The sequence below is a fragment of the Lindgomyces ingoldianus genome, assembly GCF_010093535.1.
Source record: "Lindgomyces ingoldianus strain ATCC 200398 unplaced genomic scaffold BDR25scaffold_1, whole genome shotgun sequence".
Lineage (NCBI taxonomy): Eukaryota > Fungi > Ascomycota > Dothideomycetes > Pleosporales > Lindgomycetaceae > Lindgomyces > Lindgomyces ingoldianus.
The window spans coordinates 2,236,105-2,257,158 of NW_022985162.1; the positions used below are offsets into that span (position 1 = coordinate 2,236,105).

Consider the following 21,054-nt stretch of genomic DNA (forward strand, 5'->3'; position numbering starts at 1 on the left):
TCATCTGATACTAAGAGATTGGCGCCTTGATGCGCACTCTCGACTTCGAGGAGAGGTTCAGAAATTGGAGTGGTTGTTCCCGATTGCTTTCCTTTGCCCTTCTTCGCTTTTTTCTTATCTTTCTTGGACACCGAGAAACCCCCGTCGTCTTCGGCAGGTTGCTCGGGCTCTGGCGACGACGTGGGTATCAGGTGGGCTTCATCTGTTGCTGAGAGAGTGACGCCTTTCTGCGCACTCTCGACTTCTAGAAAAGATTCAGAGATTGGAGTGGCTGTTCCCGATTGCTTTCTTTTGCCCTTTTTCGCCTTCTTATCCTTCTTGGACCCCGGGAAACCCCAATCATCCTCAACAGGCTGGTCTGGCTCCACTGGTAGTGTGACTGTTGACCGGGCCTCTTCAGTTACTGTGGGAGAGATGTTTTGACTTGTACTCCCACTTTTAACTTCGGGAAGGGCTTCGGGGACCGAAGTGACCGCGCTAGACTGCTTGCCTTTGCCTTTCTTGTCCTTTTTCTTATTCTTTGAAATCGGGAAGTCCCAGTCTACAGGCCTTGGCTCTGTGAGTTCGGCGGAAGGAGTAACAGATTGTTCAAAAGTGTCGATGGAAGCATGTGGCTCTTCGGACAAGATATCTCGAGTCGTTTCTTTAGCCTGGGCTTCAGGCATGGCGCTCGGAACGGGTGGCAATGGTAAAACCGCCTCCACCTGAATCTGATCACCTTGGGAAGATGGCGAGTCTAAATATTTGCCCTTTGGCTTCTCCGGCTCTAGTGGAAGGGCGGTTTGGTCGTCGAAAATCACATCTTCATCCTTTGCTGGCTCTGGTTCAGGCGGAAATGTTAAATCATCTTGAATAGGAACGTTGTGGGAGGTAGATTGAGGCTGCATTTGGGGAGTGCTGCGTTCTTGGCTAGGGTCCTCGACCACAGGCGCACGTTTGCCCTTCTTTTTTGGGTTTTGCAAGGTCGAAACGTCCCACTCTTCCTCCGCCTCAGCTAAAAGTGTAGATGAAGAGTCTTCGATTGGTTGGACAATTGTAGGATCAGGTTGACTCGGAAGCGTATGTTCAACCGTTTCCTCGGTATTAGGAAGTGGTTTAACTTGAAAATCTGAAGGCGTAATGTCGGTAGGAAGTGGCCCAGGTTGTGGCTCAGGAGGTTGAATATAAGATGCGGGCTCTTCAACGACAACTTGTCTGCTCTTTCCTTTCCTCCCTTTCCTGCCCTTCTTCAACGATGTGAAGCCCCAGTCATCCGTGGTCGAATCTTGCGCCTCACTTGGTGAAGCGGAAGAATGAACATCATCCATGGACCTCGTCTCGGTTAGTTTGCTGTCGTGAGCAGTAGTCTCAGGCTCGGTGTCGGAAATATGGATACCCAAGGTTTTGCCTGCTTCAGAAGAGGAGATAACTAGTGGAACCTGAACACTGTCTTGGAACGATTCGTCGACTCGCAGTGCTATGGGAGTTGAGAGCTCCATTTGCGTTTCTGGGATTTTGACCGCTGATTCCACCTGATTTTCAACAATTGGCTGAGCATGCTCTTCATTAAATACAGGGGTCATTTCCGAAGTTTGCTCTTCCCGATTTTTCACCTTCAACTGCCTAACGTCCAGCATTGGTTCCTTCAACCCCTCGGTTGATGCAGAACCAGGGTCCAGCGTTTCGCTTTCAAATTTTGTAATCTTCTTAGCCTTCATAGCCTTCTTTCTGCCCTTGGATGTAGGGGCGAAGCTTTCGAAGCTATCGTTAGGAACCTGTTCAGCTTTCACATCCTCGAGCTCCCGGGTCCCGGGGAGAGGAATGTCTTCAGGAATAATCTCTTCAGACTCGCCGACAGGCGTTGCGACGGATAGAGAGGTTTCGCTTCCAATAAGAGCAGATTTTTTGAGCTTCTTGCTTTTCTTGTCTGTCCTGGAAATAGGTGCCAATCTATCAACGTCCGTATTCCCCTCGAGTTCTTTAGTTTCAGATTCAGGAAGATCCTCAGAAATGAACTCCTTGACTGGTGTTGCAACGGACGGTGGAGTTTCGCTTTCAAGGAGAGCAGATTTCTTCGCCTTCTTTCCCTTTTTCTTGTCTTTCTTGGAAATGGGTACCCGTTCATCTACAACCTTCTCCTTAAGCTCTTGGGTCGTAGATACGGCAAGGTCCTCAGGAATAATTTCTTTAGACTCCTCGACGGGTGTTGCGATTAGTGATGGGGTCTCACTTTCAAGGAGAGCAGATGTCTTCGTCTTCTTGGCCTTCTTGGCCTTCTTGGACATAGGGGCCCATTCGTCACCGTCGTCCTTCGCTTCCTCGAATGTCTGTGTTGAAGAACCACCTTGAGTGTCCGAACATGGTTCCTCCTTGATGTCTCGTTCAATCTCGGAGCCGATCTGAGGTTCAGAAAGACGCTGAGATTCATGGAAGCCTTCGGGCTGAGGAGTATCTAGGCTTTGAGAAGGTATCTGAGCCTCAGAATGATCTTTAAGGTAAGCCTCGCCAACACCTTCCATTGCGGCTTCATCTCGGACCTTAGGGATAGCTTCAGGTAAAACCTCAGTTCGGGTCCACTCTTCTATATCCAGCTCATCTTGCTCCTCGCCCAGCATCCCCACATTCTCTACAAACTCACTCTCAAGCGCAGCCTTCTTCCCTTTGCCCTTCCTCTTCTTTCTCTTCATAGACAAAGGTGCTTCCCAGATATCATCACCAGCTGTGAGATCCCGACTCTGATCGACGGGCATTGACTCAGCCTCTTTTTTATCCACATCAAGAACATCATCGACGTCGTGAACAGGCTCGGTAATTTGCGATGGTTCATCTTGCGCAGCTCTCTTTCCTTTGGCTTTTTTCTTGTCTTTCCTAGAGACGGGGGCAGCCCATTTATCTTCCGCAACATATTCTTGTAGTGTTTGAGGCAGTTCTTCGGGCTGAGGTGCGATCTCTTGCTGGATGACAGGCTCAGGTTCCAAGGCATCATCAGTATCACGGACAGGTTCGAGGACTTGGGACAGTTCATCTTGCACAGCTTTCGTTTCTTTCACCTTTTTCTTCTTGGCTTTCTTAGACACGGGAACTGCCCATTCATCCTCTGCAACAGGTTCTTGCACTGTTTGAGGTATTTCTTTAAGCTGGGCTTCGATGTCGCGCTGAATGGTGAGCTCAGGCTCCAATGGCTGAGATGTCTGTGTAATATCTTCCTCCATGGCGGCGACGACGTCTCGCGTACTCGGGGCTGACTCGACGAAAGTAGAGGGTTCATCTTCCTGCATTGCTTTGCCGCTCTTGCCCTTCTCTTTCTTTTCCTTCTTTGACGATGGCACTGACCACTCATCTAGAATCTCTTGCTCCTTTGAAAGCTCCGTAACATTATTCTTAGTTTGAGACTCAGAGGAAAGGATGTCTAACTGCGCCCCAAGCTCAGATTCGTGGGCTCGAGAAACTTGCTCCTGCTCAAGTAGTGGGACTTTTTGCTGAACACTCAATTCAGGTTCGGGAGTGACAGACAACTCTGATTGTGATGTAACCTCAGGCTCAATGCTAATCTGAGGTTCGACAGTTCGAAGGATGTGCTCCTCCGTTTTGAGCACCAGAACATCTTCCTGAGTACTCAGCTCAATGTCCAAAGGGCCAGGTGGTTCGACCTCAAGTGAAGCGTCTGCCTTCTTGCTCTTCATTTTCTTGTCCCCCAATGAAGTTAAGGCCCATTCATCCTCTGGTGTTTGTTCCGAGAGCTGTGGGAGATCTTGGATTGGCTCGCCTTGAGTGATGACGGTGTCTTGAATGCTGGAATCGATTTGAGTGGATTCCAAAGATTGGGCCGGATCTCGTACTTGCCCAACACTGTCTTGTGTGTTAGACTCAGGTTCGAGGACCTGCCCATGAGTTTCCTGCTCGATACTTTGCCTGTCGTCCATTCCCTTTCTGTTCTTGCCTTTCCTCTTCGGAGTGAACACTGATTCATCCCTCTGGAGTATAGATTCAGGATCAGGAAGGACGTCTTGCTCAGTGATGCGAGGTGTATCCGATGTTTTAGGATCCACGTTGAGAGTCGCATCAGGTTCCTCTAGGGTAGTAATGTTCTCTTGAGGAGCAAGGTCTTGATTGCTTGGTTCGGCTTCAACAAGGCTTGAAGGTTGCGTGTTCTCCCGCCAGGCTTTCTTGCCCTTCTTGCCCTTCATCTTGTCTGGAATGGCCCACTCATCTTCACCAGGGGTTGATGGTTCGATTATAACATCTGTCATACTCTTTCCCGTCGCTGGAATACCTGGTTCCGACTCAACAGAAATCTGCTCCCCACCCAACTGTGGAATGTCTTGCCCAGACTCTAGCTCCAGAGAGTGAGACTCCTGTACTTGAATTGCCGCTTCAGGTGCCAGCTCAGGCTCTACCGATTCAGATACTTGAAGACTTCCCCGCTTGCGTATTTTCTTGTCTTTCTTGCTCTTTTTCTTACCCTGCAAAGCCCATTCGTCATCTTCGGGGTTTGGCTCAGAGACGGGAAGATCTCGCTCTAGTTCACGAGTCTGATCTCGGGGCTCAGCAGCATCAGACTTCTTAATGTCACTAGGTTCAGCCTCCATAGATGTGAAGGGGGCAGTGTCCGTGGCTCGGCCTTTACCCTTTCCTTTCTTGTCCTTCCTCTTTTTTGACAAGGGAAGAGCCAACTCATCATTTCCCGCTAGGGTTCGGGGTTCGGATAGAACTTCAGGGACAGTTTCCAGGGGGATCTCCTTATCTTTATCGCTAGGAATCTCCTTAGCCTCTTTGGTACTCTGGGTTGTCTCCTCATCTGGACCGATTCCCTTAGCCTCCAAGTCAAGTTGGGGCAGAGGCTCTCCTATCTCAAAGCTTGGTTGTTCCTGAGATTCAAAGGGGGTGCTAAGCGGTAGGACCGAAGGAGGCAGCATCTCCGAGGACGCACCAGCGAGGCCCAAGGGCTCAAGAGTTTGTTGGGGCTGAGCCAGGGTGGGCTGTTCCTGTACTAGAACACCCTCCTTCTCTGACACCGGTGCTGGGGAAGGTGGCAGTGGTTCGGGCGTCTTTGGCTTCTTCTTGCCCCATCTGAATGCACCCCAAAGAGATTTTGTGAAAGATTGAGATGGTTCGGGAGTAGGAGTAGAGTGGACGTCTCTAGTAGGTTCTTGCTCGGGTAGGCTTGTCTTCGATTCAGGAGCTTGGGCATCGGAAACAGGCTGAACGGACTCTTGCTCAGGCAGGATCTTCCTCGATTCGGGACCTAGGACATTAATGACATCTCTAAGGCCATCTTGAACGGACTCTTGCGCGGACAGACTGGTTTTTGATTCAGGAGCTTGGGCATCAGGAACAGGGTGAACTGACTCTTCCTGCTCGGGCAGGATTTTCCTCGATTCTGGATCGAGGACATCGAGGATATCCCCAAGGCCACCTTGAACGGACTCATGCCCGGGCAGGCTCCTTTTCGATTCTAGAACATGGGCGTTAGGAAGAGGATAAACAGACTCTTGCGTGGCTAGGCTCATTTTCGATTCAGGAGCTTGGGCATCGGGAACAGGTTGAACGGACTCTTGCTCAGGCAGGATTTTCCTTGATTCCGGACCGGGCACATCGGGGACATCTCTAAGGCCATCTCGAACAAATTCTTGTGCGGGCAGACTCGTTTTCGATTCAGGAGCTTGGGCATCGGGAACAGGTTGAACGGATTCTTGTTCGGGCATGTTTTTCCTTGACTCAGGACCTAGGACATCCAGGATATCCCCAAGGCCATCTCGAGTGGACTCTTGCGCGGGCAAACTGGTTTTTGATTCAGAAGCTTGGACATCAGACATAGGTTGAACGGACTCTTGCTCAGGCAGGATTTTCCTCGATTCTGGACCTAGGACATCCAGAACATCTCCAAGGCCATCTCGAACGGACTCTTGTGCGGGCAAACTGGTTTTTGATTCAGGAGCTTGGGCATCAAGGACAGGCTGAACAGGGTCTTGCTCAGGCAGGATTTTCCTCGACTCTGGACCTAGGACATCAAGGACATCTCCAAGGACATCTCGAACGGACTCTTGCGCGGCCAGGCTCGTTTTCGATTCGGGAACTTGGAAATCGGGAAGAGGTTGAACGGATTCTTGCGTGGGCAAGCTCGTTTTCGATTCGGGAACTTGGGTGTCAGGAACAGGTTGAACTGAATCTTGCTCAGGCAGGATTCTCCTCGATTCTGGACCTAGGACATTGAGGACATCCCCAAGGACATCTCGAACAGAATCTTGCGCGCGCAGGCTTGTTTTCAATTCTAGAACTTGGGCGTTAGGAGGTTGGGCATCAGGAAGAGGTTGAACAGATTCTTGCTCCGGCAGGATTTTCCTCGATTCTGGACCTAGGACATCCAAGACATCTCCAAGGACATCTCGAACGGACTCTTGCGCGGGCAGACTGGTTTTCGATTCAGAAGCTTGGACATCAGAAACAGGATGAACGGACTCTTGCTTAGGCAGGATTTTCCTCGATTCTGGACCTAGGACATCGAGGGCATCTGCAGGAACATCTAACTTCTCCTCAGGAAAAGGCATTCTCGTCGATCGCCCCAGCGAAGTATCCGCTTTGTCTTCATGAAGAGCAGATGGAACGAGGTCAGGTTGACTCATCAACTCCTTCACCTCAGCCGTCGTCGTGCCTTCTAGGGAAGTTGACTTGTCCTGAGCAACAACGGGCGTCGGAGTTTCAACAACAACCGACATATCTTTCCCAAAAGCCGGTTGTAAGATATCTCGCTCCAACTCACTGTGTCGTTCTTCTGAAACCGGTTCAGACACCACTTCATTCTTTGTCACAGATGATTCAGTAGGAAGGCTTGGAAGTTCAACTTGTTTGCTTGCCTTCCGACCTTTCTTCCCCTTCTTTCCTTTCTTGCCTTTGGGGGCCGATTCGAACTCTTCCTCAGCGACTATCACGCTCGGTTCAGCCACGGGACTTTCGCTTTTTTTGTCACCGAGAGACTCCACCGGCAGCAGCGGCTCAACCACACCCTCCTTCTCCAACTTCGGCGTCGTCGCCGCCCAAAGATCGATCGGCCTCTCTGTCTCTGCCTCCAATTCCTCTCGCTGCCCAACATTCTGCAACTTGCTCTCCGAGATTTTCCTCGAAAGCACTGGGCCCAGCAAATCTTGCAGCGAAGTCTTGCTCCGAAGCTGTTGTGCCTTAGCCTCAACACCGGCATTCATAACATCAAGGTCATTATCATCCCGTGGGGCAGTGCTATCCAAAACCTTCTGGCGGCGAAACTCCTTCGAAGAAATTTCAGGCGAGCCTCCATACTGGCTTGCGCTCGGCTCGCCTATAAGCGTAGCATCATCTGTAATGACAGATTCAGCTCGGTTAGTTTTCCAGTCTTCTTCACTCGGGACGAATTGCGGTATATATTGTGAGGAGCTGGGGGAAGGATAGGGGCGTTCTTCCGTCGGTGTTGGCGGGAGTGATTCGGAGATCGAATCCTTCTTAGACTTCCCTTTCTTCTTCTTCCCTTTGGTTTTGCCTTTGCTGTCGCGACGTAAGAGATTTGGATTAAGCTCTAAAGGTTCTTGAATTGGCACGACCTTCCTTTCTTCGATGGGTTTTGGTTCTTCTATGGGAGCAGAGAACCATCCTTCAAATGCTTCCTCTGCATCCTTCTCCCTAATCTTTTGATGATCTTCAGCGGTGAGCTCTTTCGGTGATTCAATACCATAGTCAATGCTCTTACCCTTAGAGCCCTTTCTACCTTTCTTCGTCTTCTTTGAGCTCGATGAAGGGGTTCGGGAAACGCTTGGTTGCTCGGGTTCTTGCGGCTCTGGAGGGGGGAAAGACTGGGCAGCGAGATCAATGGTTTCCTGATCAGGCTCACCAGCCATGAAATCGGACCCATAGCTAGCAGGAGATGGACTCCGATGCCTCGACGTAGCAGCAGCCGCTCCCCTTATCAAAGTACCAAGAGCGGCATCCTGGAGGGCAGACGAAGATTTAGTAGGGGATGGATCTCTGCTTCGTGAGGCCATCGCATCAGCCATATTTGTATCGTCTATGAGCGCGCTTGGAGCCAGAGGACTTTGAAGCTTCGGTGATATTGCTCGGGGTTTGTCGGATGCATCAAGCGATAAGCCTAGGCCTCTAGAATCATCAGAAGTGAGAGGGGCAATCTCAAGAGCTGGTAAATCAGAGTGCACGGGCAGATCTAATACTCCAGATGGAAATGATAAAGCCTTAGGCGTAGTCTGCTGAGACTCAGTGAGTTCGTCAATTTCGCGTTCCTGTAACTCAGAATGTGGCGGCGAAACTACACGGCTTGGCGGCTCTGTGAATGGATCTTCAAAAGTATCGCTCGCACTCATATGTGGAGACTCAAGAGCAGATTGGTACTCATCTTCTGTCGTTCCGCGTTCTGAAGGAGTTCGCGATGTTCCGCCACTCGATGGAAGTGCTGGCAACACTTCTTCGATGTCATTGGGTTTACGATTACGCTCGACGAGATATAGAGGGCGGAACTCACGAGAATCTTTGAACTCAGTCGAGGCAGCCTTAGAATGGCGTCGGGATAGCGGTTGTTGGAGAGGCGAGCTAGCTGGAGTTGCCGCATGCTTTAGATCAAGAGTGAGATCGCGCTGCACGCCAGGCGATGTTAGTGGTCGACGAAAGCGAAATGGAACAGATGCCGATGCAGATCCACGGACAGCAGAGAGAGGGGAACGTGGCTCCGGAGTCTGAGCTAATGGGGAATTTGGTCGAGATACTGGAAGTGGTGGCAATTCGTCGGGAAAGGCTTCCAATAGCCAAGGCTGAAGCCCAGTAAGACGGGTCAGCAGCGCGCGGGTGTCTTCGGTTGGTGTTTTTGGACGCTCGACATCGCGCTGCTCAGGAGAGAACGCGTGGGAATTGTCGAGAGTTGGGAGAGGGAATTCGGGTCGATCTCCGGGTATGCCACTTTCCTTTTGGGTATGAGGTGATCTTGTTACGATATCGTGAGATTCACCCTCACTTGCGGGCAGTGGAGTGGCTGCCACTGCCCGATCGCCTAAAAAAGACTGATCTTCTTCGGCGGTATGTCGTGAGTCCCTAGATCTATCTCGTCTAGATTCTTTGGAATCTTCATCACGGCTGTCAGTAAGACTTCTCCGTTTCTCACGACGATCTCGAGATGATATGATCGAACGGCTATCATCGTCATCTGACCCGTACGCTGAACCACGATGTTTCTTTTTCCGATGTTTTCGATCCACGTCCTCGAGCTCTTCCTTAGATTTGGAGGACTTGCTAGAAGTATCTACCAGGCTCTCTTTCGACTTACTGAAAAGACTAAAGAGTCCGCTGGAACGCTTCTCTTTTTCCTTTTTGGGAGACCGCCCTTCATTATATCGCGCAGGTGATGAAACTACAGAGGCTGTATCATCGTAATCGCCATCCCGTTTCGATCGTCGTTTCGATGACTTGTGCTCTCGTTCGTAGCTATCACCAGGCTCAGACGCAGCTGACGAGCGGACTCGATCTTCAGGAGAGCCGTTCCTCTCGCTCTCGCGTCTCCTATGCTTCTTCCGACGCTCGCCATTGGCTTCAGAGCGAGTTTCGGAGTTGGCAGATCTTGTGTCCCAATCCTCGGATCGTTCATCAGTTTCTCGGCGCCTGTGATGTTTCTTTTTGTGTTCGCCATCATCGAATTCATATCCACGGTCACGACTCTCTGATCGTTCACTCTCTCTACGACGATGACGCGTGTCCTTGCGATCTAGGTCATCGTCGTACCTACTACTTGATACAACCGACCTAGAGTCTCGAGCATCGATGTCATCTGTCTCGCGAGACTTGCTCTTTGTTTTCTTCATCTCATCCGAGTCGGCAGAGAAAAATTCGTCCCGATCATCTCGGTCAGCAACATCAATGCGTTCCTGGTCGTCAGGGGCATAGTATCCAGAATCATGTATGCGTTGGGATCTTGGTTCTTCGGCTTTGTAGGTGGGAATGGTGGTGGGCGCTTTTAGCGGATCGATCAGCAATTCATCTCTGCCCATGGGTGCAATTGGCGTCGCTTGGAGGCCAACATAATCCTCGTGTTGCACCTCGGTCCGGAGAGGGGACCCAATTGGTGGCGTAAATTTATCACTAACCCTCTTTTCTTTCCGCTTTGGTGTCTTGACCTCTGCGAGTTCGTCAACGTCTTGGAACGCTGTAGAAGGAATAGAGGAGAGAATAGGGGAGACTCTCTCAGTAGCTGCGAATGAGCGAGCTCCATTCGCAGTAGATGGGTAGTCATCGCGCGAAGCGTGCGTGTCTGCGGCCTCCACGCTCTTCTTCGCTGACTCCAAGTCGGACGAAGTCTTGTCCTGGTCTGATTTCATTGTACCAAAAACAAGGCTGGCAAAGCCTCCAGCAACAGCAGCGTTCGTAGTGTTGCTAGCGCTTTCATGCGATGGGGTCTTGTTAAGATCAACGCCGCCTTCGTAAGTATCGGTGGGCTTGTAGGAAGTAGGATAGGATGGCTCCACATCCCTTATGTCGCGCTCGACCTGGGGGGTATCTGGTGGGCTAGACTCCGTGTCATCCCGGTTATCTAAGCTAGCACGTTTAGCTTTTTTGGCCTTCTTCTTTTCCTTTTTGCTTAGTTGACGCTGAAGCTCGGGAATTGCGTCCCTGACTTCGATCGGTTCGGGGACGGGCTTCTCCTCGATCTTCCTTTGGGTAACTTGCGAAGAGAATTCGTCGTCAGTGCTCCTTGGTTTCTTCTTGCCTTTACCCTTCTTCTTTGGAGCTTCGGCCCATTCCTCAACCGCAGCAGGTTGGGGTTCGGGTTCGGGCTCAGGCTCAGGATCTTCCTCGAAGCCGCCAGGCATGTGAACTCTTGTCATAGGCTCTGGTTCCTCAGTAATCTCCCCTACAGCAAAACCTTTTGGCTGAGCAGGTACATATGCACTGACATCAGAAACCGATTCATAGAAAGGTGCTTGATAGACGTTGCTTGAAGGTGGGATTGCAGATTGTACGAGCCTGGAGTGCGTATCTGAGACAGGCTCGTCCTTGGGCGTTGACGAGCTTCTATCTGCCTTGTCCCCAAAAGATGATGCCACCCCTGCTGCCCCAATAGTCCCCGCTGCGGCTACAACTTTAGACTTTTTCTTGTCTTTCTTGCTCATTCTCCTAGTTGGAATCTCAGGCCAACTCGCATCCTCTTGATTCGGGACATATTGGGTGCTTGGTGCATCGTCCATCTCTTTGGGTCCATAAGTCGATGTTATGGCCTCCTTCTCCGGTTGATAGGAAGACGTCCGTTTGCCAGACTCTGGTGAGTCGAACTCAACTACAATCTCATCTTGTGAATGCTTCTCCCCTTTTACTTCGGGGTCGATCCATGATTCGCGAGAAGATTCCGGGGTCTGAACCTCATATTTGTGGAACTGGTTTTCGCCCCAACTAACTCTTGATCCTCTTTTGTTTGCTTCAGTTTGCCTTGGCTCTTCCTTCTTCGGTTCATCTACGGGCGCAATGGCTGGCGAGGGAGGTAAGGATACACCACGAATAGAGTTCGCTCGGCTTCCAGGAGGAGTCGGCTGGATCAAATTCAGAGAAGGGACAGGATAAGGTAGAGACAACCCAAACCCATCTCTTGTGGCCGTGAAAGAGTAGGGTGAAGGGTAAGGCGGAACTTTCGGAGCACCAATATCAAATTCGTCATGAGCATAGAAAATATGAAGATCGGGGGCACCTTCGTTCGGATCAATCTTTGGCGAAGGGCCTGCGGAATGGTCCTTGAGCTCTTCTGGTGCGAAGAAGTCAGCTTGAGAGACGGGATGCTCTTTATACCGGGCGTCAATATCTTCAAGAATCTTCACAGCCGCTCTGCGTGATATTTCTTCCTCCGCCCTCCGCTTCTTAAAAATGTTAGGGTCGAAGATCTCCTCATCCGCATAGTCTTGCGCAATTTTCGTCGGTTCTACATGCTTGACAGCGGGCACAATGGTCTTGACAGCAGGCGTTACAGTCTGGACAGCTGGTGATCGATCGCAATGCGACGATACTGCAGCACCAGTAATCACCGCAGCAGCGCCAGCCACAGTGGCGGCCGCCGCAGTTGATTTCCAAGTCTCAGGCTGAACGGTATAATGCTCCCGTTCTTGAAGTTCGTTCTCTTTACGTCCCACATCGCTGGCGATCGAGCTTCCAGTTGTTTGTTGTTCAAGCGTTCGGGTCTGTCGATTATGGTCGCTGTCGGAGTCCCGGTTTCGACGATCATAAACTGCTTGGGTTTCGGCCTCTCTTTGTCGGCGTTCAGTATCCTCACGAATATCGGCTTCTCGGCGCTCTCTCCGCATCTGCTCAGCTTCGCGTTCAAGATCTTCTCTACGTTGAGCTTCCATGCGAGCCTCACGAGCCCGGCGCTCAACCTCCGCCGCCTCTCGAGCCCGACGCTCAGCCTCAGCAGCTTCCCGAGATTCTCGGGCGCGTCGATCTGCTTCCTCTGCTTCGCGAGCTTCTCGAGCTTCTCGAACACGTCTCTCAGCTCGTTCACGGCGACGATCTGCCTCATGCTGCTCAGCTGCAATCCTAGCCAAGCGTTCTGCCTCGTATTTCCGGGCTTCTTCGTCTCGGCGTTGCTTCTCACGACGCCGGCGTTCTTCTTCCTGCTTGCGAGCTTCCTCTTCTTCGCGCTGTTTCTCGCGGCGGCGGTGATCTACCTCCTCTTGGCGATCTTTTTGTCGTCGACGTTCACGCTCCTCCTTCGATGATTGGTCGGCAGTTAGATCGAAGCGAACATTAATCGGAGAGCTTGTCCGGCGATCACGGGACTTCGAGGCAGCGACCGCAGCAACGCCAACACCAGCGGCTACACCAGCAGCTACACTAGTAAGAGCAGCATCGCGTTTCCAAGAGCTCAACGTCGGTGAAGAGTTTCCACGGCGCGGAAGTGGTGGGACAGAATTCCGCTTAGGGGGCTCCACCATGCCTGAGTGGAATTGTTGTGCGGAATGTGAGGGCTGAGGAGGAATATTCGCGAAGACTGGTGGACCAATAGGCGCTACATAACCCGGCTGAGGTTGGGCCTGGCTAGAATATAGGGCCCCAGGTACTTGATGCACTGGCTGCGGTTGTTCAATGATACCCGGTGGTCGACCGGTCACAATAGGCTGAGGCGTAGGAACAGCACTCGTCCGTCTCATGGCATCATACGAATTGACATCTGTTTGAACAGGATAGACGGATTGGAGAGTTGATGCGCTGCTGGCGTTGCTGTCATGTCGACTTAACCCTACACCAATTGCAGTGCCAGCAACGACAGGGGCGATGAAGGATGCTGAAGCCACAGCATTGTGAAGGCTTTCGGTTGAAGGCTTCTTCTTTTTCTTGCTTCCCCAGCGCCAGCCCCACTTGCTCGTACCTGAGGCACTAGACGCAAGAGACTCTGTGCTCTTCCCCATCTTCCAATCATAATCTCCAAATGCCAGGCCAGAGTTGAAGCTTCCCGAGTCAGAGGAAGTATCATCCTCGGGTAAGGACTCCCACCCTTCTTCGTCAACAATCGAGGAACGAGATGAACGACCAGGCTTGTATCGATCAGAGCCCCCCCGCCCATGTCGATGTTCCCGAATGGCTACAACCTCAGGTCTATGCTTGCCATGCTTAGAGCGTCCAGCTTGCGTAGCAGCTATAGCAGCGCTAGTGGCAGCTAAGCCGACTAAGGCGGAATTAAACTTCTCGTCTGAGTTGCGTCGTGTGGAGCGTCGGCGCCTCCTATCATACCCCGCCCCAAAGGCAAGGTTCGAGTCTGAAGAAGAGGATGAGGCATTCCCGAAATTAAAAAAGCCCTTCTTTTTCTTTGAGTGAGAATGAGGCTTCCGCCGCTTCTCTTTCGGTGGGGGGGCAGTAAAGAAGCCGCCTAGGAAACCACCTGTTCTAGGCCTGGAGGGTTGAGAGACGTCGACGTAGGAACCGGATGTGAGAGAGCTGCGAGATGACCGATGGCTTGGACGATGGGGTTTCGAATGCCGGCGGTCATGATCGCTACTATCTCTACGGTGGTGGACAAACACCTTCTGCGGAGAAGTGGATCGGCTGCGGCTTCGCTTCCTCTGCGCGTGGCCAACCGCAGAAGCTGCGATCCCTGCTCCAATCGCTGCTCCCAGGAGTCCTGATTTGCGATCCCTAGAGCGAGAACGAGATCGCGAACGTGAACGGTGGCGTACTACCTTGTACTCTTTGCGGTCGCCAGTTACACCTGTAGAGAGCCGAGACATCCGATCCCTAGAACGGCTCCTATAACGAATCTCCGATCTTCCTGAGGAATGATGCTTCCGATCTCGAGATTGGCTACGGCTACGGCTGCGGTTACCCCGACGATGGAGGGAAGTCCGTGAGCGGGATGCATGTCCTGACTTAACACTGTAGGTATCATCGAAATCATCTCGATTCAAAAGAGCCTTTCCGGCTTTAGCAAGACCAACCCCTCCGAGTCCTGCAGCCAGCCAGCCAGCCTTGTTGCTCTTCCGTTTCGCATCAAGCTCCGAGTAGGAATAACGAGACTGCTTTTCAATACCCGAGGGTCGGAATTCTCCAGATCGCTTTCGGCTGTAGTGGTGCTTCCTAGGGGCGTCCTGGACTGACGAACGTGGGTCAAAACAGCCGCGGCAGACTCCAATATATTCTGTATATTCTTCCATCTTCTGAACATCCTCATGGTCCTTCCACCAATCTACGAGCTTGGTGATTGGTCCCTTCTGTTCTTGCCTAGTAGCCATACCACCGGACATGAACGGGCTTGGGGACGGACCAGGTCCATCATGGTCGCCAGGAAAGCCGCCAGACATGGAAGACGAGTGCTGGTGCGAACTGTGGTGATGTATTCCATAAGCTGCGAGGCCGGCAGCTCCGGCAGCGTACAATCCAGCATTGGAATGGGAAGATGATTCTTTGGACGGTTTCCCAGGCCGAGGTGGCTTCGGAGGAGGGGCGTCCGCCATGGCTGCCGAGTAATTGGGCATATAGCTACCGTCAGTGGCGGCAGTTGAATGGTTAACGCCTTGCATATACATCGAAGAAGAGCCCTGGACGCCATTCGTGTAACTCTCAGAATGATGGGCATTAGAGCTATGGCCCAGAGCATATGTAAGACTTGCTGCGCCTGCCAAAGCAGCAGCAGAACCTAACTTGCCTGGTTTGCCGGAGCTACTAGGCTTCGAACTGGGTCGAGGAGGTTTCGGCGGAACTAGGTCGTCTTCAAAGGCGCCCGGCATCGAGGGCCTCGGAGGTTTTGAGGGAGGCAAGTCTATGTTACTAGATCCATAGAAGTCGGCCGCAGCACCAGCCCCGGTATCTTGGACTGGGTTGGCCTGAGCGGATGCAGACATTAGGTGTGGAGTATCAAGTGGCATAAGGACGGAGGGTTGTTGGGGTCGTACACCAGGCTGAGCACCCACAGACTGTCCTTGGTCGCCGTAATAGTCGGCCGCGGCGCCAAATACTTCACCTGGAGCGGGACCCGGAATAGAGGGAGCAGCAAATTGAGCCGGATTCTGGCCTGGAAATTGGTCGGTGATATAAGAAGACATAGGAGGATTGGCGGGAGTGGGCAATGCGCCAGACATCATCGGAGCTCCATCCTGACCAGGGAACTGAGAAAAGCCTGGGCGGGAGACCTGGTCGCTGAATGTTCTGGTGAGAGGCTTTGGACTGTCCACAATGTCTCCGCGATAGCCACCAGTCTGGGACAGGCTGCTTGACCGGTCCGAACGGCTCTTCTTCTGGTCCCGCTTTTCGTCCTTCCTCTTCCGGTCCTCGCGGTCCCTGCTTCGTGACCGCTCCTTGCGGGTCGTCCTTGTATCATAGCTAGAAGAGCGCTCATCTCGACGGCGGGAAGATCGTTCGTCGCGGGTGTCGTCGTACAAGTCATCGTTGGCGCCTCGGGAGCGCGACGAACGGTCTGCCATGGGGTCGTAGGTTGCATATTCTGAAGCTCCGTCGTGCGCAGTAGCATAGGAAGATGCTCGCGACGGTGGAGCTTCCGGGGGGAATGAATTTCTGGATGAAGTTGGCGCTCGACGCGAATCGCTGTCGGTGCGAGTGGGTCTGCGCGAGGAACTGGAGGAGACGATGGACTCGGCGGCGCGTTTAGCACGCGTGGATTCGGTTCGGCGGCGATCGTCCTTGGAAGACGGGGAGCTGTCGCTCTTCCCCGTGATCTTGTTCCACATGCTACAGGGCGACGAGCGCTGAGAGCTCGTGCGGCGAGAGTTGGAAAATTACGTCGTCGGTCCGTGTCGCAAGACTCGTTCGACGTGGGATGCTGGGTATCGATCGGAAGAGAGTCGTCACTTCGTCATGTCGTTATATTGTACACGGTTTGCAGAAAATGAAGTCGCCGGTTATGCCAAAAGACAAGAAAACTGGCTGACGCCTCTCACCGGTCTATCTCGATGATAGCTGAGTTGTTGTGGCGATGGGAGCTGTCGAGTGGTGCCCTTGCCCATATGCAGATCATTTGCCAGCCCCCCTTCACCTGGCCAATGAAATGCAACCTCCGGGTCCCAAGACGTGAGCTTACGGCAATTCTCGCTTGATGTGCGAAACGCATCACAAAAGCAATCACCATATGCACACCAGGTGGAATTGTGAACCAGTTTACTTGTACGAGCACCGCCATTGAAGACTCCCCGCCGAGGGCAGAGTGCGGTGACATGAGCTATCTAAATGAGGCTGGGTCGAGTTTGGAAACATTTCTGTCAAGAAGCTTGCTTCAACTCCCATGTCAGCCCAACCAGGCATGCTCTTTCCCCACGCAACCTCCGACTTTTCCCTGATAATAAGTTTTTGGGTATTGGTACAGATGTCACCACGTTTCGCACGTCCCGAAGTGGCCCAAGATCCAGTATAATCCCATTTATTAAGCCGGCCTATCCAACGCCGCGCTTTCAGTGCCTTTAACGCCGAGCTCCAGAATATGAACCGGAGGCCACCTTGACGCGCCGGTGAACCGTATATCTATTACCGAGCACCAGCTTGCTGAATCAAGCCCTGCCGGATCTGCATGATTTGCGCGCGTTGGTCTGGTGGAAGTTGATCGATATCCGACTGCGGCATGTTCATAATCATGGCGTACAAGTGGCCCTGGTCCATCGCCGGTTGAGGCGGTTGTGGGGCCTGAGTCGGGGGCGGAATATTGTAAGCCGGTGCCGGTGGTTGCACGTGAGTTGGAGGTGTCGGAACGGGTTGTGGGGGATACACAGGGAAGTTTCGCGGTGGTTGGGGTGCAGGTGGTTGTTGTGCAGGTGCGGCGGCAGCTGGGGGTGCAGAAGTGCCTTGGTCGATAAACTGACCAAGAGAATTCGTGTCTACAAGATTGAGCAGAAGGAGCGACTGGAAGATGGCATAAGCCAGTTGCGGCGCTTGACGCAGCAGCTCCGTTGCCTTCGCTGGATCTGTTGTAACCAACCCCTTCATCTGCGAGAGTATGTCGAGCAGCTGCGGAGCCGGCAACGTATTCAAGGTGCGTGAGATAGCATCCGGGCATGTAATATTCGGCGGAAGATCGACACCTGGTGGTAGAGGAGGCAATGCGCTAGATGATGGAGCGAGAGCGGGCTCTGGTTGTCCATTCGTAGGGGCCGGCGGGGCAGTGTAGCTTGCGGGCGCTGCATCACCAGCGCCATTGTCGTTCGACCAATCCACCCTCAGTTTCCTTCCCATAACTTCGTAGTCATTCAGATTTCGGACTGCAGAGGCTGCGGCGTCTGCGTCGGCGAATTCTGCAAAACCAAAGCCCTTCGGTCGACCAGTCTCTTTGTCATATACCAAACGGAAGTTTAGAACCTGTCCAACTCTGCTAAGAGTATCGACAATCAACTCCTCGGTTCCTCCTGTGAGGTGCGAGTTAGCGCACTGTGGTTGACCGAAGCTCTAGGAACTAACCGTAAGGAATGTTACCAATGAAAACCACCCGGCCGGCTTTATCGTTCGGTGCCATCGTCGGTGCACGATCAATGAGGTCCTAGCACGGTTGAAGAAATTGAATGTGCGTGAAAGAGGACCGTTGGAAAGGTTGTCAGGAAGTGAACTAGTGAGCTTGGACTACTTGTACTACTTGTACCACGTGAATGCGGCAAAGCTTGGCATGCCAGCCGGCTGCTTCACTGGAGCAGGACGACAATGATTGCCACCAAACTCACTCAGATAAGAGATTTTTATCTACCATCTATTCATGTTCCATTTCATTTATATGATCTATGCTCTACATGTACTCATTTCCGGTCCCATCGCTGTTTCATATTCCCCCTGTCATAACTTGGGCGCACAGCACGAACCATCTTCTGATATCTTGGCCTCAACGCTAGGTTGATGATGGCTCTTGCTCAATAATGAGCTCTTATTAAAGTTTTGCTCACTCGGGGGAACGTCTAGTGCGGGGTTCTTGTCGAAGAAGTTCACGGGCTGTGGGTGACGTCAGCATCCTTTATCCTTCATTCATCTTCACCCATTAAACGCACCTTCATATGCAACTTCAAAATTTCGCATGGCATGACTGGGAAATCCTGTACCAAAATTAGAGACTGATCATACCAGTTATAGAAGGCGGCATACCTCAATTCTTGGGACGTGGTTGATACCCATCTGAATAAAAAGCACGAAATCCGTGTCCTTGACATTATCCTTCCTGTCCGCCCAGGCACGCACTCCGGTGCCTCCTCTTGACTGATTTGTGTATAGCCCTCCAGCGTAGAGTTCTCCGTCTTGGTGCTTGACAACATAGACATTGTGATCTGCAAATTCGGCGCGTTTATAGTTGAAGCTGTCCTTATCCGAAATTATCTTCTGGAAATCTGGAGCTTGGATCTTGTACGCAACCGGCTTGCCATTAATCGGGTTCCGCACATTCGGGTTCTGGATCTTGAAAAGGCGGTTCTTGCTGATATCCAGGTCGTACCCCCCCGACTCCTCGACCACCGTTTCTTGCACGTAGTAGCCAATGCCATGAGGGTTGAAGTCTGACCGCGGCATTGGATGGGCTTCGTCGTAGACGAGCCTATTGTCCTGTCCCTCTAGATGCGGATCAACACGGAGACTAAAAATGTGCTGGTGGTGGACGGCGAGAACGCCAGGGTGAACAACTGTGCCGAAGGGTACCTCGACGCCCTCATCGACTGGTTGAGTGCTGAGGATACCTGTAGCTCGTACTTCGTAGTCAATCTCACCAGCTTGGTTGAATATGAAGGCCAATATGTATTCGTAATTTCTGAAGCCAGGTTAGTATATCTAGTTCCTCTGTTGAATATGTGAAGACTTGCGAGACAGTGATGATGGATTGCAATACCAATTCTCTAGAGCGGACAACAGCAGCACGTCCCGTTCTATAATTGGTGTGCTTCCATCCGATTCCGGCGTCCTGCTCGTGTATGCAGACTACATTCTCCATTGGAGTAATGCTGCCCTTGTCATCAGACAGGACTGCATCTAAGTAGTAGATGGACCCTAAGCAGTCACATCCCAGCTTGAGATTGTTGGCCATGATGCCAGCGCCGGCGTCGCCAAGATCAAACGCGGACTTTTTGTGGTAGGGATGGCGTGGATCTGCATATGGTATGTTCATATCGCTGAGGCTCAGGCGATAGAACAAGCTTCTACTGTCATACCGTACCTGTAATATTCAGCATTCAGTTAATTTGTGATTGATAGGCACTTACATCGTATAGAACCATACCCTCTCTTTGGTTGAAGCCAACTCGGAACTTCCACTTCTGCCATGAAAGTACATGGCTTGTACCTTCCTGGGTAACTTGGAAGCTAGCCCCCTCCGGCTGAACAACATTCAACGGCTTCAGGTCGGTCCGTAACTTCTGGTGCTCCGGAATATACTCGTTCGGAGGCTTGATCTTGTATGGTTTGATGGGTTTTATTGTCTCATCCACACCAGTCGGCAAGATATCAATGCGAATTACTTCCATTGACTCGGTGCTGATAACAGGAGAGATTGGAAGCGGCAGCGCATAGTGGTTCGAATCTGCTTCTGTAGGGTTCAAGGGATCTCTCATGTAAAGAAAGCACTGGTACATCCTCTCCGCGTCATTGATGCCATCAGCGCCTAAAGGTGATCTATCAGTACTTAATCGCACACTTCAAAGGCCGAGGGATTTGTTTACCATATATCCAGGGGTCACTAATCACTACAGTACCTTCAGGAAGCTGCAGCTTCGCGATCTCAGCTTTTACACCTTCATCAGCGAGAGCAGCCTTCTCAATGGCCACAATCTCCTCTCCATCCCCATTAGCATGGATAAATGGTCCCAGTAGAAGGTTCTGCAGCACCCGTCCCGTCGAGAGGTCAACAATCGCTTCGTGGAATTTGGACTATAACAATCACATTAGCCCCACAAAAAAAATACCACATATCTAACAAGGGCGAGCATACTGTGTTACGAATGTAGTAGTTCACGAAAGCTTTCCTACCAATAGCAGGCAGTGACTTGTTGTTGTGCTCAGCTTCCAGATAAGGTAGTACATCGGCCTTAGCAGGCTCCTGAAGAGTGATAACCTTGAAATGGAGATCAGTATGTGCTGGCCATGAAGCTTTGATTATTGAAGAGGTGAGAGTTATTTCCGAGGCTGAAAGAGGGGCTAGGGGATGTGAGGGCACACTCTTGGCGGGTCGTGGATTGGGAGAAGCAGCAATTGTCTCCATCGACATGGTTGCTTGAATTCGTGTTAGGAAACCAAAAGAGAGAATTGTAAAAATCCCCGGAGCGTTTGGGGGCCGGGAAGGTTATATAGTCCCCATCCTACCGCTTGAATAAAATATTTATACTGGATGTACATTTTTACCTAACGCTGTTGTCGGAATTGCTCCTTCCAAGTGTCAATGGCGATAAGAAGAGTGGATCTTCCGAGATACGGGCGAGAGCACTCGCATGGACCTAGCCTTTCAGGATAAGAGCAGCTAGAGCTGCACACGTGATGAGACTACCCCGCTTGTGTGCCGAGCCCGCATGGGCGTGGCTGTTTGCTCAGTTTGCACCACTGGGTTTGTTGAAGTCAACTTCGTCGATCACGGCTCGCACGCCACCGCCTATCGTCAGTTGTGAAACTCCTGTTTCGTAT

General features: G+C 51.7%; 3 protein-coding genes across 3 annotated transcripts in view; all 3 read right to left on the bottom strand.

Annotated features, from left to right (window-relative positions):
* The window catches only part of BDR25DRAFT_7657 (uncharacterized protein), a 17,186-nt gene extending 804 nt beyond the window's left edge, over positions 1–16,382 (bottom strand). Inside the window, exon 1 of the mRNA XM_033699006.1 lies at positions 236–16,382. Coding sequence (XP_033554918.1) covers positions 236–16,160 — 15,925 coding nt within the window. The 5' untranslated portion in view covers positions 16,161–16,382. The remainder of the gene's footprint in view (positions 1–235) is intronic.
* A 334-nt stretch (positions 16,383–16,716) lies between these two features.
* On the bottom strand, positions 16,717–17,995 carry BDR25DRAFT_275792 (uncharacterized protein). The gene is made up of 2 exons (XM_033687513.1): positions 17,875–17,995; positions 16,717–17,822 (listed from the first exon to the last, which is right to left on the bottom strand). The coding sequence occupies exons 1-2, from the start codon at positions 17,927–17,929 to the stop codon at positions 16,951–16,953; spliced, it is 927 nt and encodes a 308-aa protein (XP_033554919.1). The 5' UTR covers positions 17,930–17,995; the 3' UTR covers positions 16,717–16,950.
* Positions 17,996–18,161: 166 nt separating this feature from the next.
* Positions 18,162–20,701, bottom strand: BDR25DRAFT_299795 (uncharacterized protein). The gene is made up of 7 exons (XM_033689230.1): positions 20,369–20,701; positions 20,100–20,307; positions 19,644–20,041; positions 19,248–19,597; positions 18,544–19,195; positions 18,450–18,494; positions 18,162–18,393 (listed from the first exon to the last, which is right to left on the bottom strand). The coding sequence occupies exons 1-7, from the start codon at positions 20,642–20,644 to the stop codon at positions 18,241–18,243; spliced, it is 2,082 nt and encodes a 693-aa protein (XP_033554920.1). The 5' UTR covers positions 20,645–20,701; the 3' UTR covers positions 18,162–18,240.
* Positions 20,702–21,054: the final 353 nt, after the last annotated feature.

Coding starts and splice junctions, on each gene's coding strand:
- BDR25DRAFT_275792 (XM_033687513.1), bottom strand. CDS start 17,929: ATGGCACCGAACGATAAAGCCGGCCGGGTGGTTTTCATTGGTAACATT. Junction 17,823..17,874: donor CATTGGTAACATTCCTTACG/GTTAGTTCCTAG, acceptor CGCACCTCACAG/GAGGAACCGAGGAGTTGATT.
- BDR25DRAFT_299795 (XM_033689230.1), bottom strand. CDS start 20,644: ATGTCGATGGAGACAATTGCTGCTTCTCCCAATCCACGACCCGCCAAG. Junction 20,042..20,099: donor TAGTGACCCCTGGATATATG/GTAAACAAATCC, acceptor GATCACCTTTAG/GCGCTGATGGCATCAATGAC. Junction 19,196..19,247: donor CAATCCATCATCACTGTCTC/GCAAGTCTTCAC, acceptor ACCTGGCTTCAG/AAATTACGAATACATATTGG.